General features: G+C 39.6%; 2 protein-coding genes across 4 annotated transcripts; both read right to left on the minus strand.

Moving 5' to 3' along the window:
* Nucleotides 1–745: 745 nt before the first annotated feature.
* zgc:158258 (specifically androgen-regulated gene protein) lies at nucleotides 746–6,595 on the minus strand. 2 transcript variants are annotated; one of them, XM_076884244.1, is made up of 4 exons: nucleotides 6,527–6,595; nucleotides 3,185–3,338; nucleotides 2,776–2,971; nucleotides 746–2,663 (listed from the first exon to the last, which is right to left on the minus strand). In XM_076884244.1, exons 2-4 carry the CDS (start codon nucleotides 3,287–3,289, stop codon nucleotides 1,510–1,512), a joined length of 1,455 nt encoding a protein of 484 aa, XP_076740359.1. In that variant the 5' UTR covers nucleotides 3,290–3,338; nucleotides 6,527–6,595; the 3' UTR covers nucleotides 746–1,509. The 2 variants fall into 2 exon arrangements, with proteins under 2 accessions (XP_076740359.1, XP_004547531.3); XM_004547474.5 differs by lacking the exon at nucleotides 6,527–6,595 and adding an exon at nucleotides 5,549–5,861.
* A 442-nt stretch (nucleotides 6,596–7,037) lies between these two features.
* yod1 (YOD1 deubiquitinase) lies at nucleotides 7,038–14,162 on the minus strand. 2 transcript variants are annotated; one of them, XM_004547476.3, is made up of 3 exons: nucleotides 14,044–14,162; nucleotides 11,661–11,873; nucleotides 7,038–10,324 (listed from the first exon to the last, which is right to left on the minus strand). In XM_004547476.3, exons 2-3 carry the CDS (start codon nucleotides 11,866–11,868, stop codon nucleotides 9,627–9,629), a joined length of 906 nt encoding a protein of 301 aa, XP_004547533.1. In that variant the 5' UTR covers nucleotides 11,869–11,873; nucleotides 14,044–14,162; the 3' UTR covers nucleotides 7,038–9,626. The 2 variants fall into 2 exon arrangements, with proteins under 2 accessions (XP_004547533.1, XP_076740362.1); XM_076884247.1 differs by having other exon boundaries at nucleotides 11,661–11,869; nucleotides 14,044–14,118.
* Nucleotides 14,163–15,275: the final 1,113 nt, after the last annotated feature.

Here is a 15,275-nt window from a genome sequence, read left to right on the forward strand (position 1 = left end):
CCATGTGCTGAAATGTCCTTGGGCAAGACTCTGCCATCACTGATGTGAATGAAGAGTAACAGTAGGGTTAACACTCAAAACCAACCTCATGTATAGTGTTGGTTGTTTTTGCTTTTTGAACAGAGCCAAATGGACTGGTGTAATCTGGAATGTTTATCTGCAAATATTAAGATTTTATTATTTAAAGAGGAGAAAGAATTAGGAAATGAATGCAAGTGGCCAAAATGACTTTTCCCATGAAGGTTAGTTACGCTCAGCCTTAGATACAGGTTGAGGAAGTGAGGTGTACCAGTTGAGATCATTCAGACATTATAATGCCTCCTGGACCCCTTGTTTTGGAGGTTTTCTGGACATATCCAACTGGGAAGAAACCCTGTGGAAGACACAGAGCTCACTGGAGAAATTATATACACTATATGGACAAAAGTACAGGGCCACTATAACTTATAGTGCATAATGGTAGTGCGTATCTATGACGACCAGTGCTGGCAATCTCCATCAAAACCAAATGGCTTGCCGTGAACAAAGGAACGTAGCGCTGAGAAGATGCATAATGTGAGTGTAAAACACACATACAGTAAGTACTTGGCTAAGGAAACTCATGGAGGAGGTTTGAAGCTCATTGGTGATGTTTGCACGCAACCTGCCCTAGCACTCTGTGACCTCGATCTGCAATGTAGTCTGGGGTGCTGCTATCACGGCCCAACTTCCAATAAGGAAAAAAAAGATGGCTTAAAATGCAGTATATTAGATAAAAACTTTATTTTCAGTGACATTTATATCAATGGTGGAATAGACACAAATAATTAAATGGTTGTTTTTCGTTTCATATTTTCAGTGTTACACAATGAAGGCTGTGTAACACTCTTTAATCTACTGTACACTGTAAAAAAAAAAAAACAGTAGTAGAAAGAAACTGAAGAACGACTGGTGCATGAGTTCTTGTGTTGGACATAAGTATTGAAAATTATCCCGCAAAACTTGAAAAAAAAATGCTAGAATATTAAAAGACTGCATGAACTGATCTGGTGCTTTGAGGATTTGCTCTAAGAAAAATCAACATGCAGGCACATTTGTGATTTATAAAACAATGAGTAAGATATCAGTTCTGGCACACCCTTATCCGTGTCTTTGATTTAGTACCTGTGCCAATAGCCAATAGGGTTTAAATTTTATATAACAGAATTTTGTTAGGTTTGCAATACATTAAGATACTATTTTCATACACTGATGCTCTGGATTTAGAAAATTTAAGGTGCAGTTTCTGTTACTTCTGAGTGCATTTTTAATTGTATTTTTAATAAAAAAAAATGTCTTTAGATGACTATGTGTTGTATATTTTAAGTGCAGAACATAAGTGTATGGCCCTTTAAACGCTTCCTCTCCTGCTTTTATTTGACAAAGTGCCGTGTGCCAGATTTCCACTTAACGCTTTAACTCTCTTTAAGCTGATCGTGCGCTTGTGCTTCTTTCTGAGCATTGCATTTATGCCAGCAGGCATCTGCTCTTTCAGTCTTTTAGCAGTCCAAGCTTTTTGAGAGCCTCTTTTCGATCACCTCCCATCCCAGGCACCACCATCACGGTGTAGCCTACTGAGTTTGAGGTTTTCTGGGGTACTGGGGGAGCTGTTGTGGTGGTCCTGGTGGTTGTCACTGGTTTGGCTGATTTGATGCTTTGCGGTTCAGAGGTGTTTCCACTACTTCTACAGTTGTCCAGGGTGGCAGACTGCTCCAGATTAGCCGTCCTCTTCCCCTTGGATTGAGCAGGATGTGATGCAGACCCAGGCCGCTGGTCATGTTTGGTGTACTGACGCAAATTGGCACTGGTCTGCAGAGGCCTGTTATTGGACTCTTTTGGCACTTGAGCATTACAAAATGATTGGCTCCTTGATGGATTACTATTAGCTGGACCTCTTGTAAACTTGTCAGCTGTTACACCCAGGGAGGAGTTAGGTTTGGGTGTAGGCAGTGGGGTTACTTTATCATTTTCTGCCTCTTGGCCTTTCAGGAGGCCCAGCTTCTGCAAAGCTTCCACTCTCACCACCTGGGGATCAGCTACATTCTTGACACTGTATGAAGAATCTGATATTATAGATTCTTCATTTTGAGTTTTTGCAGATATGTTGGTGGGAAACTTTTTGGGTTTTGGGGGAACAACTGGAGGACCTTTCTTACACTTGGAAACCTCTGACTGGGATTTGTCTGATCTTTGGAGATTTCCAAGTGTTGGGCCTTCCACCGGGGCAGAATGGCGTTTTTCTGAGTCTATAGTATGATCAACTGTTGGGCATAAAGGGGTCTTCTTTGTGGAGGCACTCCTCTGCAAATGTACAAGTGCGTCGTAGGAGAGAGGTCCTCTAGGTAAAGGACCCTCAGCTGTCCTCACTGAGGGTTTTGTGGAAGGAGGTATAACATTAGCCTCTGAAGATGTTGGGCGAAAAACTGCTTTCTGGTTGTCTTTGTATCCTGGTTTGTTGTTTTTAGATGTAAACTGAGGCTTAGAGGAGGCGGTTTTGACTGCAGGAGTGCCTGGTTTAGTACCGAGTACAGAACAGGAAGTACTGCTTGCAACAAGAAGAGGGGTGGGAACCAGGTAGCTGTGCATGGGCCTGGCATCAAAATTTTTGTTGATTGGTTTCTGGTGATTGGTTGATGTCTGTGAATCTGGAAGTCAAACAAGTACACATTTATCACTAGAAATTCTGTACACCTACCTAGAGCATTTCACTAAATAATGTGTCACTAATTCTGCATCTGTTCCCAGAGATTAACTCACCATCAAGGTTGCTTTTGCTCATGGAAGCTGACAGATTAGCCACTTTAGTAGCAAGGTTGCTGGAGCTGGGCAGTTGTTCAGGCTCGTCATTGGAGACTCCGCTGTCCTCCTCAGTATCCAAAGACTCAATAGTCTCCTCCAAAAACATGAGACAGGCCCTCTCCTCAGCAGACAAGTGCTCCAGACTATCATCACTCTGAAACGCATTAAAACAGGGCTTTCATTTAGAAAAGAAATCCACAATGAGAGATAGAAATCCTCTCTAAGAAAAGAAATAGACTTTTAGCTTTTATGTTACAGCTGTTACAAGTATCGTTTTGCCTCACTACTTCAAGTTGTTTCGTATATGTTTTGTGCTATTACTAGTGTACATATTCTTAGATTGAAGAGGGTAAACTTGGTTACTTACGAAGCCAGAATTAACACTGACCACACTGTCACAGCTGCCAGCACTCTCCATGCCATTCATTGTCTCCATTCCGGTGTCACCTGGCCAGGTATCACTTATGGGCATCTTAGTGCCCTACTTATCCACAGTTAGTGACACACCCTGTTGTTTCAATCTGAAATACAGAATAAAATTACTATTGAAACTGTTCTTAGCAAAGTAAAAGATTTATTTTTTTTAAAAAAAAAGGGATATATTAATTATTCTCCACATTTTCCCCTGCTATTAATTCTTTATGGCCCTGTAGACCATTTTCAACAGCACCATAGAAAACACTGTCCTTCATAAGTATCTCCCTTACAAGGTTTTACCCCATAGATGCATTTGTTACCTAGTTTTAACCTTTTGTAGGAATTTCTTAACAGCGTATAAAGGTATCATTTGACAAATGAGTAAGGATGTTTTTCGATATCTTTTGTTTTATAATTCATAAAAAATCAACCAAATTGTTGAATAGAAAGCAAAATAGGTCATATTCGACGCTGTGATAATGATACATCAATGCTAATGACAATCATAGGCGCAGCTAAAACTTTTCCTGCAAAACAAATAAAATCAGGAAATATAAGTCAAGCCATTTTATACGCAAACAGCACAGCATTGACCATTGGGTCTGACCACGTTTCATGTAATTTCTATGTGCTCACATTGTCTGCTAACTGTAAAGGAATTTATTCTCTGGTATGTTGATAAAAAATAATTAAACATCTGTGCAGCATGACATCAACTAAGCGGCACATCTTCCAGATATGAAAGACAGTTTTATCTATAAATGGCAATCAGCACCAAAGGACTGTGTTCATATCCAGATCACTATTGCTAACTACCTTTTAAAACAGTCAACTATAAAAATAAGCGAAGCGTACAGCTTCATCAATCAGAGATGAAAATTATTCTGTGGTTATTTGAATGATATTGGTCTTATAACAGTATAACTGTAATCCTGTGTGTACACTATGGTTGAGTTGATGTTAGGTATTTGAGTCAAAACTGATAGATAACATTGTGCACAGAAAATGTATATAAACTTTATAATATCCAAATATGACCTGCATAACTGTGGACTTCATACCTGATCATGCAGCTAAAGAACAGCAAGGGCACAGCTTTATTGTAAGCACTGAAATTGACAAATGCAGGTTATCATAGCTCGGTGAGCTTCTAGCAGATATCTAACTAGTCCTCTTACTACATGTGACTTGGATTACAACCTGCATGCCACTCCTAATCTCTCTTTACCGGATCAATTTCAGAGGGAGTGGAAGGCAGAAGCAATCAGTCTCCTGAAGGCTATATGACACCTGTTTTAAAAAAGCAGTTTCAGCTTTGTATTTGGAAATTTTGTTCAATGTTTCGTTTATATGGGTATAGTAGCGTAGCTGCAATTTGAGAATAAAGGAAGTCCTGTCTGGACCTGGTGAAAAGAAATTCACTTTTGGATAAGTGTCAACACCTGAGATGCAAGGTCTGCCAAATAGGGCAGTGGAGGCACAAAAGCACTCCTGTCCACTGTTCGTGGTTGGCCATGCCATCCCATCCCTTTAAAATTGTAAAAATCCCTATGGCCAGATCAGTACGCAAAGTCCCAGGTCAGGATATGAATCTGAACAATGTAAGCTTAAGTGTTAACGTTTATTGTGATTTTTGACCGGCTTGAAAAACCTTTTCACATTTGTCGTTTTTATCTGCTTATTAGGTCCCAGTCACTCTGCTATAACCCTTACTCTGAAAAAAACAAAACAAATCATACTGTAGATAGATATGAACCCGAAGAACATTTAACAAAGTGTTATCTCTTTAAGTGAGTTACACCTATCCTATCAACAGTAGGCAAAAACAAAAACTGGGCGAGTTTAGCTATCACAAGACTATGATGCACAAGTCAAAGCAATAAACTGCTGTGTCAGATTCTTTGGAAAATGTGGTGCAATGACAGCGTTGTTTTCATTGTGGCTGTAAAAGAGCATCTGGCTAAGTTTTTATTACCTTCGATGAATTCTGTGCAGGATGTTGTGTAATAGGGGTTATTATCATTTTCTCCACTGTACCCAGGCTTCAACCCACTTCCTTCACATTAATTACTGAATCCAAGCCTATCTTTTGTAACTAACATTATTAGCCCCAAACCGCCATAAAACCCCTTCACCGAAAAGTGTTTAAATACCGGTTGAGTTTAAGTCTAACACTTGACAAACAAAACAAAACATAAAATAACTGCCACGAGCAGTAAATTATTTAAATAGCATCCAATAAATGAAAAATATGCTAACTGTTCCTTACCCTATTTACAACAGAGCTTTAGTTTTTAAGTAAATATAGGCGTACCTGTCCGTGCACGGTCGTCTCTCATATCCTGCTCCGCGTGCAACTGAAGTCAAGGTGAGCGCGCAACTCAGAGACACCTGGAAGAGGGACTTTGTCCCTTAAGCTTCTAGCCAATCAGAAGCCACATCCTCCTTAAAGCCCCGCGAGTCCTCGTTTTCATTTTTTTTTTAAACAAACAAATGTAAACCATTGCTGTCTCTGTCTGTCAGACGTATGCTGCCAGGACGGCTCGTTACTGGAAGTAATTCAAACATTTAATGCTCTTCCTCCATGTATATATGTATTAAAGTATTCTTTATGTTTTTATTTTTTGGGCGTCAGGCTTTGGGTGAGCATTTAGGAAATATCCTCTAAAAAGTGTTGACTAAAAAGATAGCGCTTCACATATTTTTTTCAGTTAACTTTATTATTGTTATTATTATTGTCGTTCTTCTCCTTAATTATTATTAATGTATTTATTAGGAAAGAGAACAGGTGCTGTTTACTACAGTGCTGATTCAAACAGCACAGACGATGCATAGCTAGAAAGTTACATTTCACTGATACTGCACGAGTGATCTGGGTGGGTGTGTGTCGGTGGGGTGGTACTACGTGATTTTAAGTAATTAAGTGATGCAGTTAATCATTACTTGTTCATGCAGCAGTACACCACCTTCAAGCTTTACAAAGGGTCGCTACAGCGTTTAGCTCAGAGGCTATACCACCTTAAAGGCATCCTAAAGGGGCTTCCTATAGTGTCGTGGTTTAACACCCACGGTTCGATCCTGGAAGACACAACCAGGTTAAAATTTGCCAAACCAAATACGCAAATACTTCCGAGCCCAATCCATTCAGTTCACTTCCTAATTAAGAAAAAGTTGCAAATTGAGCATGTAGGATCTGGGGAGTGAACAATTTAAGTGTAATCAAAAACTGTTGCCAATTAGTTTAACAAATAAAAAAAGTCTATTTATGCAAGCGCTAACGCACTTTAGTTACCTTATTTGCTAACAAAGCTCAGATGTGGGACACAGCCAAAATCTCACTGCAAGCTGAAGTTAGAATTTCAGCTGGTGTTAACTTCCGTAAGTGGAGTGATTTTTTTCCCTTCTTTTTTTGGTAGCTGTTGTTTCAGGGGGGGGGAGCGCTACACTGAACCAGTACATTTCTGATTCCTGCATGAATTGCATCCTTTATGCAAGTCTTGAAACTCACATAGACCAAAATAAGAAACTGTAAAGCTGTAAATGGGGTGTTGTATATGAAATATTTGTAGAGTTAAAGAGGTTTGTAGTGTTTTATGAAACATTAAAATATCACATTATTTAAAAGAAAAACACAAAAACTAATTCCTAGGCTGTGTGTGAGCTTTGTGTTTTGTAGCAGTGGTAGCTGCTACTGTTGGTCAAACAGTAAGTAAATTAATCCTAAATCCTATTATGAAAGGGTAGATGTTCCTTAAAATAACATGCGGGTAGTGTAATCCGACAATGATGGCACAGGACTAGGGTAAATTTGCCAGTTGGGATTTATTTTTAGTAGCAATGCACTAGATAAAGTCATAAGATAATAGAGTTGTCACAGTAATATCACAATTATTAATTAGCATTATCTATGTTACTTCCCATTTGTATTTATGTACAAAAAGATTCTAACCTTTAAATTTCACACTGCTTCTTTGTCCCCTTGCATCAAACCATTTAAAGAAAAATAGCTTAAAGATTTATTTAAAACCCATTAAAGCATGGCAGCAACAAAGTATCATCTCAGCTTGACCTGTCTCACAAGGGAAACTGAAAACTATTTAACTCTTTGTTAGTTTGTTTTACCTTGTTCTTCAAGCACTGCAGAATTTCAAATCATTTAGCCATGAGTAAACCCAGTATAGTTAACACAAAACAACTTTTACACATCCTATTTGCTATATTTTTTAATTGACAACACTGAAAAAAAAACAACAATCAAGTAAATCCAGTTTATTCTGTAGTGCTTTGTGTGCAACATTCACTGTTATTGTTAATCATGAGAACATGGCAAATACAAAATGCAACAAAGCCATTTCATGGTTTTATCAAGTTGATTATTCAGTTTTTACCAGCGTTTAAAATACCTAAGGTAGATGATGAGGTGGGATAAGGGGGGGAAAAAAATCATACAAATAAGTTGTTTTGTTTTTTTTGCTTTCTTTAATTGATTACCGTCACCATCCGAATATGAACCAAAGTCAAAGTCCAGTCAAGGCTCCACTGTGAAGCTTTTGGCAACAATTCTGCAATCAAAGACCCGTCAAACACCATGTTTTGCCACAATGAGAACTAACCACAGTTATCAATCTCAAATCTTTGACTTTAAGTTAAATACAAGTGCTTTCTTCATCCTTATAGCCAGTGTATGTCAAAGAAATTAGCAAAGAGATAATGGATGATTAGCTTAAAATGTGAGAACAGACTCCTGTTGTGGGGGAAGAAAATAATTCATACAGTGAAACAGGAGTGGTAGTTTTTATAAAACATACAAAACACAGTAAACTAAATGTACCTTTACTTGTAATACATCCACCCAGAGCTATAAATGTAAGATGGAAATATTTGATGTTGATTAGCAAAGGACATTATGAGCAGCCTTTAAAAAGAAAAAAGATCTTAAAATACTGTATGCCTTACCTTGATTTGTTACAAATATAATGCTTGAATGGTTTTTCAAAGTATGCAGTCTAATTTAAACAACAAAAAACAGTTCTTACAGCATTTCAAACTTGTGCACTACAAAAAAACAAAGAAAAACACTCATCAAAACCTGCGGCACAAATATAGAAAAATGAGCTACAGATTTTGTAACGCGTTTTGTTTACAGCACCATAACTTTTTTTTGCCTTATTTAGTCAAGCCCACTCACAATCAATGTTGCAAACCCCCCCCCCCCAAACAAAATAAAGGCCAATTTTGCACTTGCAGTATGATACTGTATTCAAAATTCATACCACCATTGATCTTGTTGACCAGAGCTCAAATCCCCCCCCCCCAAAAAAAACAGTGTAACTTTGAGCTTAATAATCAAGGGACAAATCATTGCATTTAATGTCTACGATGGACGCAGAGTAACAGAGAGATGCATTGGAGTCTGCAATGAGTTATCTGTTTGTTACGCAATCAAAACAAGCTGTGGCCTATGAAAGCTCAGATTTTTTTTTACCTACATTTTGATACCTGGATCTTCTTTTAGTCGTCATATCCTTCTGGATTAAACAAATGGCCAAATTTTGAGTCACCCCAGTGCAGATTCAGAGCATGCAACTCAGAAAATATTGACAATATGAATGATCCATAATTATGCTAAAGTTATTGTACAAACCAAACAAACAAACAAACAAACAAATAAACAAACAAACAAACAAACAAAAACAATGGATACTGAGGAGGTTAGAAGTGTGTCTGATTGATTTTTCATCAAGTAATCCTTTAGAAGAATCCTGCTTAGCATTAACTCAGGCCGCCTATATTGAACAGTTCAGATGTTTAAATTTAAGGAAATTAGTGGAAGAATTACTTACATCTGCCCCCAAAGTAATAAAAACATGCTACATAACCAACATGATAAATAACAGTCAAGCTTGCTGTGCCGTGTTTAAGACAAAAGTGAATGTGATCACATAACTGTGCAAATAATTCTTAGTGACCGTTTTAAAATTCTTTGTTCGCACATCTTTGTTTCGTCAAGGGTAAGTTCTGCCAATTTTCTGCATCGATAACACATCCTAAACTGTTTGGTTTATGAACTTGTCCATGAGTGTTCTTAACAGATCGAAACAACAACTAAGAATTTTTTGCATCCTGACCCAGTTTAAAGAGATCTGAATATTATGGTTTCTAACACTGGAGCACTGCAGTAGCATTTCTGACTGTAAGAACTGACAGTAGTTAAAAAGTAATACTGAACAGGTAAGAGGCGGAACACAGTACCTGCAGAATCTCCAAAGATGTTGCCAGATAATGTGAGGTAGAGGATCACAAAAGCAGACAGACCCACAGAGTTGCCAGACGCAGGGCATGGGGGTTGGTGGTTGTTGTATTTGTGAGAGAGGAAAAAGACAGCAAGACTTTCACACTTCACCAAAATTAGCGTGGCCTGTCTCCTTGGCATGCTCACGAGCTTCCTTTTGTCCCACCAAGCCTGTCTGACACACCATGCAGCGCAAGGCAAAGCGGTTAACGTCTGTGAACTGGCGCTTGCGGCGAGCCTCGTCTGCCAGCTCGAGGGCCTGGGCCAGGATTACGTCGTCTGTAGTCGAGAAGATAGTCTGGGGCGGGGTGTCGGATCCGGGGATCTCTTTCTGCAGCGGGTCGTAGTGGATGCCATCATAGATCAGCAACACGCGTTTGTGGTAGCCAGCATCCTCCCCAAATCTGTCTACTCGCACTGTCTGAGTATCCACTACGCAGATCTCACACTGGTAGAACTTAGACATGATGGATACCTCGATGGCTCCTCCCCAAGTGTCATCACGTCTTATCCAGGTGCAGTACCCCTCATTGGTTTTCCCCAGCACCGCTTCAGAGTAAGCTGTGGGGTCACTCGAGACTATCTGGGCAATGAGACCTCTCATTTCAGGGGCACAGGCGGGGTCGTATACGCCGCCTTCCACCACATAATAAACACTGGTGAAGAGGCAGGAGTTATCAGCTGGGACCACTCGGCGTGCCAGCATAGGTGAACCTTCGAGGTTAGGTCCTTTCGTTACAGCGGGACGATCCTGAGGCTTTGGCTTGTTTTTTTCCTCCTCAACGATGAGTGTGTCTCCTGTAGAGGACGACACACCAGTGACAACACTTTTCATCCCAGTCAGACTTTGGTTTAGAAAAGGAAGAAGAAAACACATTGCCTTATGTATATCTGTCTGAATGGTACCTGATTATGTTGCACAGATGTCCCTAAAATGTCTATTGCATGCAAATAAATCAAAGACTCAGTAACTCAAAAAGTTCTGCTTCTAATATTTCTGACCACATCCCAAAACATTCCTTTTATTATAAGCAATTAAAAGTTGAAGTTATAAAGACTGCTTATTCTAAAATCATACTTAAATTTTAACCTGTCCTCACAGGTATATAAATTCTTGTATATACCCAGGGTGCCAAATGTGCAGCCTCCATACAATACAATTATATCCGGCCCGTGAGATAATTTCATATGTCAATTATTAAAAGTCCCCTTGGTATGTGGAAGTTGAATCTTCAACCCTGCTGAGAATCCATGCAGGCAGGGGTGGGACTATTTTGATGGGCACACCATGCGGCCAATCACATGCAAAGACAGACCGGGATCATACCATTATGTGAAGGAAGGGGGCAAACCTTCCAAAGACAGCAAGTGTAGCGTACAGATACATTTCAATGATATTGGAGACTTCAAAGCTGAGTGCAGAACTTATAAGATTCGGGGAAGCCTAAAGTGATACCCGTTTTTATTTTCAGTCATTTTCCACTGTGGAGGACAAAAAGTTTCAAACTTGCCCAGGGCTTAAAGCTTGTGTGTTTTCTCCCTAGTAGCAGCAAATGCATAAAAATAAGGCTTTTAGGAAAAATTGCTTCCTTGAAAAAGACTAAATTTACAGTACAGTGATGAATATTACATAAAATAAACTCTATATAAAGCCTCACAGGCCAGAATGTGCACTTGAAGCCATTTATAATTGTTAATATGTTTGATCTGCTGCTCACCACAAACAAGCATAAGCATACATTTTGGACTTTTAACTGTATTCCCATAAATTTTACAGCTTTTCCTACTGATCAAAAACCTCCCTTATGGCTATTCATAGGAAAAGTAACAAACAACTCAACAACCACTGAACAGCTAAAACAGCAGGTAAACTGATTCTGCAAAAAGAAATGCAGAGCATGGATCCCCACATTCACCCGAAATCGCACTTCCAAAGAAATTTCAACAAGAAAAACCTTTAAATATGTAACTTCTTTACATTGACAGAAAGGAGCAGTTTCACTGGTCTGGCCTGCTTACGATCAAAGTGGGCCGTGATGTAAAATGAGTTTGACACCTCTGCACTAGAGCATGTAATTAAAAGTTTTTAATTTGGTCCATGTTTTCTGCACATGTTGGATGCCTGCCAGCATACCTGATTTGATAGGGTAGTCCTTGAGGTGAGCCTCTCCGTTCCGAAGATCAAGGCTGGAGGGTGGGTATCCGACCATTATTTTCTGCACATCACAGGGGATACCAGTCAGCTCCTCCACCTTGCGCTTCAGCTCCTGCACGCAGGACTGATGAGTCAAGCCATGCATCAAGTGGCTCCCATTTTTGGTCTTACAGCGAAGCCGCAACATCCTGCCTGCAAAAAAGGTGATATCACATTAGTGACACTGCAAGTACCAGGTAAGAACTTTGTTAATCCACAATGGTTGTGTAGAGAGCGTTAGATATATTCCACATGTATGTTACAGATGAAGACCATTTCTAACATGTTGGAGTGCTAGACTGCTGCATACGGTGTTAAACCTGCGAATTCTGGCATCCTGTCCAGGGTAGGCCTGTGCGATATGACCAAAATCTCATATCTCATATAAGAATTCTATCGTCCGATAACGATATAAATCACAAAAATGTAACATTTTCTGTAAATTCTGTGAATCTCGGGCAGCTCGACTTGCGGGAAGGGTTTCCAGCTGTGCGTCATGTAGCTGGAGTCCAGTATTTTAACAGATGCATGAAACTACACATTTTTAGACATAAGTTGTAACGGCCGCCGTTTTCTTTGTGAGTATTTATTACACGGCGTGCTGCGGAGGAAAGCCTGTTCTAACGTTTGAGTGTAAGGTTTATTTTTTAGCACCTGGCTGCTCTTTTTTACTTCTCATCCGTAAATAATCTGCTCTTTCACGTGATTCAGTTTATTTTGAAAAGTCTCAACAGGATCTTGAGCTTTATTGTGAAAGGTTTATGTGGAACATAAACAAATGGACACGCGATGGCGTTACCGTCATTGTTGCTAACCACAATGCATAAAAACAGGCGCTTGTCCGTCTGTAGTGTGGTTATATAAAATATAAGAGAACGAGAACTTTAATTAATATAGCCACTACAGTGACAGTCAAAGCGATGAAAAAATATTGCCGTAAACAGTTTATTTTGCGACACCATGAAACAAATGATAGCATAAAATGAAACTATAGACTTTTTTATATCGTCATCCGATATATATCGTTATATCGAACAGCCCTAGTCCAGGGTGTACCCTGCTTCTCGCCCGAGTAACCAGGGAGCAAGCTCAGGATGTAGAGCAGGTCATCCACCAATTGCAAGGTTGGTGGTTCGAATCCTTGGCTAGTCCAGCCTGCATGTTAAAGTATTCTTGGGCAAGATACTGACCCCCAAGTTCCTCTCAGCTTCATCCATCAGAGTATTAATTTAGTTAGAAACCACTTAGGGACAGAAATAAGTGCTTGTGTGAATGAGGCATGTTGTATAGAGTAGAAAAGTGTTATAAGAACCAGTCCATTTAGCATTTTTAAACATACAGATTTAACTGGGGGACATAAACAGTCCTCTTCAGAAAGCAGGACCGTTTGTTGGAGTGTCTCACTAACAGGGTGACTGACACAAACTACAAGGTAGTGAAGCTTACTGCCAACAAAAAAAACAAAAAGTAGGTAGGTGCCATGTGAGGTCCAGCTGCTGCAAATATACCCTCAAACTATCAAAAGTGTCCATTTATTACGAGTGGGAAATTCCAAACTCAAATGCTCACTGTGGGATAAGTAGTTTTCCCCAATCTGAATCTGTGTCTTCGAAGCCATTTCCCCGATGGGACTACAAGTGTGCCAATGTTGGCTCTTTAACTGATTTTAATATCGAAATCCTGCACTCATGTTGTTCGCCAATTTAATGGCTAATGAGGAAGGGACGTGTTTTGAGTCATACTGCAGCTGTAAGCTATATTAAGTTGAAAACGTAATATATTTGTTGGGCAATGCTACAGATAAGACTTTATGACTGGATAACCTACATTGTGCTCGTAGTTACATCATAATGCTGCCAACTAAACGGGCCACGCATAACAACTGAAGTGCTGATGAACAGAGTAAAAACACCTGACAGCGACATTGCTTTGTTTTGGTGTCTTTGTTCTGGCAGTTAACACATCACTCAACAGCAACACAAACGCAGGGTAAAAAAAAAACCCCCAAAACATAAAGAGTCCAGTTTTTGAAAATGTAAGAAATCCGCCTCTTATTATCCATCAAAAACTGTCGGGTTGTCAGCGATAATTACTCTGAGACTGAATGAAAGGAGTTCAATTCATTTCTGCTAGCTAACCGTACCGTGTACTGTCTGCTAACGTTAGCATGCTAATCTGCTCGTTAACTTGGTCTTAATTGAACCGTTTTTCCAGGAATTTAGCTTAACCATTTAGAAAACCTGTTGCTTTCCGGTGACAAGTCTAACGACGACAAGGAGTACAAAATGATACGACAGCGAGACAAATTATTTGGCTGTCTTACCGTCTTACTACACTCCCTGCTCGCCACAGTGGGACATATAGTACGTCAAAGCACGTGTAAATGACGCGATCACGCACTAGTGGCACGGTTTACGTACGTCTGCCTGGCGTACGCTGGAGAAGACGGTTATTTCGAAAACACATTTTGTCATTAAGCTCCTTTTCTGTATTGACATTTAATCAACAATCATTTGATTTTAAAACCAGTGCAGCCTATGACTGCGCAGTGTAGCTTCTTACAGTTCGATTTAGATTAGATTTTGAACCGCCGATCTTCTTGGATTAAGTCTTAAAGGCTGTAGTTATTTTATCCTAATCCACAAGTGTACTGAGCCACTCCACATTTCTTTATCATTTGCTAGGAAAAATTGTGTAGTCATATATCGATATGTGCAAACATACATAGAAATAGAGTATATAACACAAGGTTTTTAGTGTTGTATATTATGGTTTGTACAATTCTAACGAGCTTGAAAGTGAATATTTGGTATGAGCAACTTTATTCTTCAACACAGTTTGAACTTAGGCAGATTTTATGTAATTTCTTCAAGTTGTCTGCAGGAATAGTTCTCCAATACCGTTAAAGGCATAGCTGGACTGGCCATCGGGCATACCGGGCATTTGCCCGGTGGGCCGCTGGCGATTTTTTGTTTTTATGGGCCGATGGATTTTTTTTTTTTTTTAGGAAGGGTATATATAATGAAAGGTGTTGGATTGGCCAATTGGTGATGATCGACTCTGGGCTGGACCAATTACAGCCGAGGAGGCTGGATGCACCCTCCCCCTTGTTTAGCAATCACGTGATTTTCGCGCATTGCATGCCGGGAACTCGTGGCAAAACAATCCAAGTACAGCATCAAATGCAAGCATTTGCAGCACCGCAAAACGTTCATTCTCCGGTTCCAATACCTTCTTTTTTTTTCTTTGCCGCACAAAAAAGGAATGTACAAAACAAAAGGAGAACAATGCTGGTCCGTACAAAGACAGACTCGACGAAAAGACAAACAAAAGATACGAGGAAAAAATCAAAGGAGTGAAAGGGTCAGATCCTTACACAGAGGGACAAAAGACGTTAGCGTGCTGCCCAACTTTCACGGTTCTTGGAGTGAGCGCATACACTCATGAAGTTTTTTTTTTTTTTCCAAAATCTTTATTTAAACATCAGTACAATACAAAATGGAATTAAGCAGTATTACAATAATGGTGATGTACTTACAGAAGAATTGTATGCAT

Source organism: Maylandia zebra, linkage group LG5 (assembly GCF_041146795.1).
Source record: "Maylandia zebra isolate NMK-2024a linkage group LG5, Mzebra_GT3a, whole genome shotgun sequence".
Taxonomy (NCBI): Eukaryota; Metazoa; Chordata; class Actinopteri; order Cichliformes; family Cichlidae; genus Maylandia; species Maylandia zebra.

Excerpts from the sequence above, each read along its gene's own strand:
- zgc:158258 (XM_076884244.1), bottom strand. The coding sequence starts at position 3,289 with ATGCCCATAAGTGATACCTGGCCAGGTGACACCGGAATGGAGACAATG. Across the intron at positions 2,972-3,184 it reads TCAGTGTTAATTCTGGCTTC|AGTGATGATAGTCTGGAGCA; the intron begins GTAAGTAACCAA and ends AATGCGTTTCAG. Across the intron at positions 2,664-2,775 it reads GAGCAAAAGCAACCTTGATG|ATTCACAGACATCAACCAAT; the intron begins GTGAGTTAATCT and ends TTTGACTTCCAG.
- yod1 (XM_004547476.3), bottom strand. The coding sequence starts at position 11,868 with ATGTTGCGGCTTCGCTGTAAGACCAAAAATGGGAGCCACTTGATGCAT. Across the intron at positions 10,325-11,660 it reads GGACTACCCTATCAAATCAG|GAGACACACTCATCGTTGAG; the intron begins GTATGCTGGCAG and ends CGTCCTCTACAG.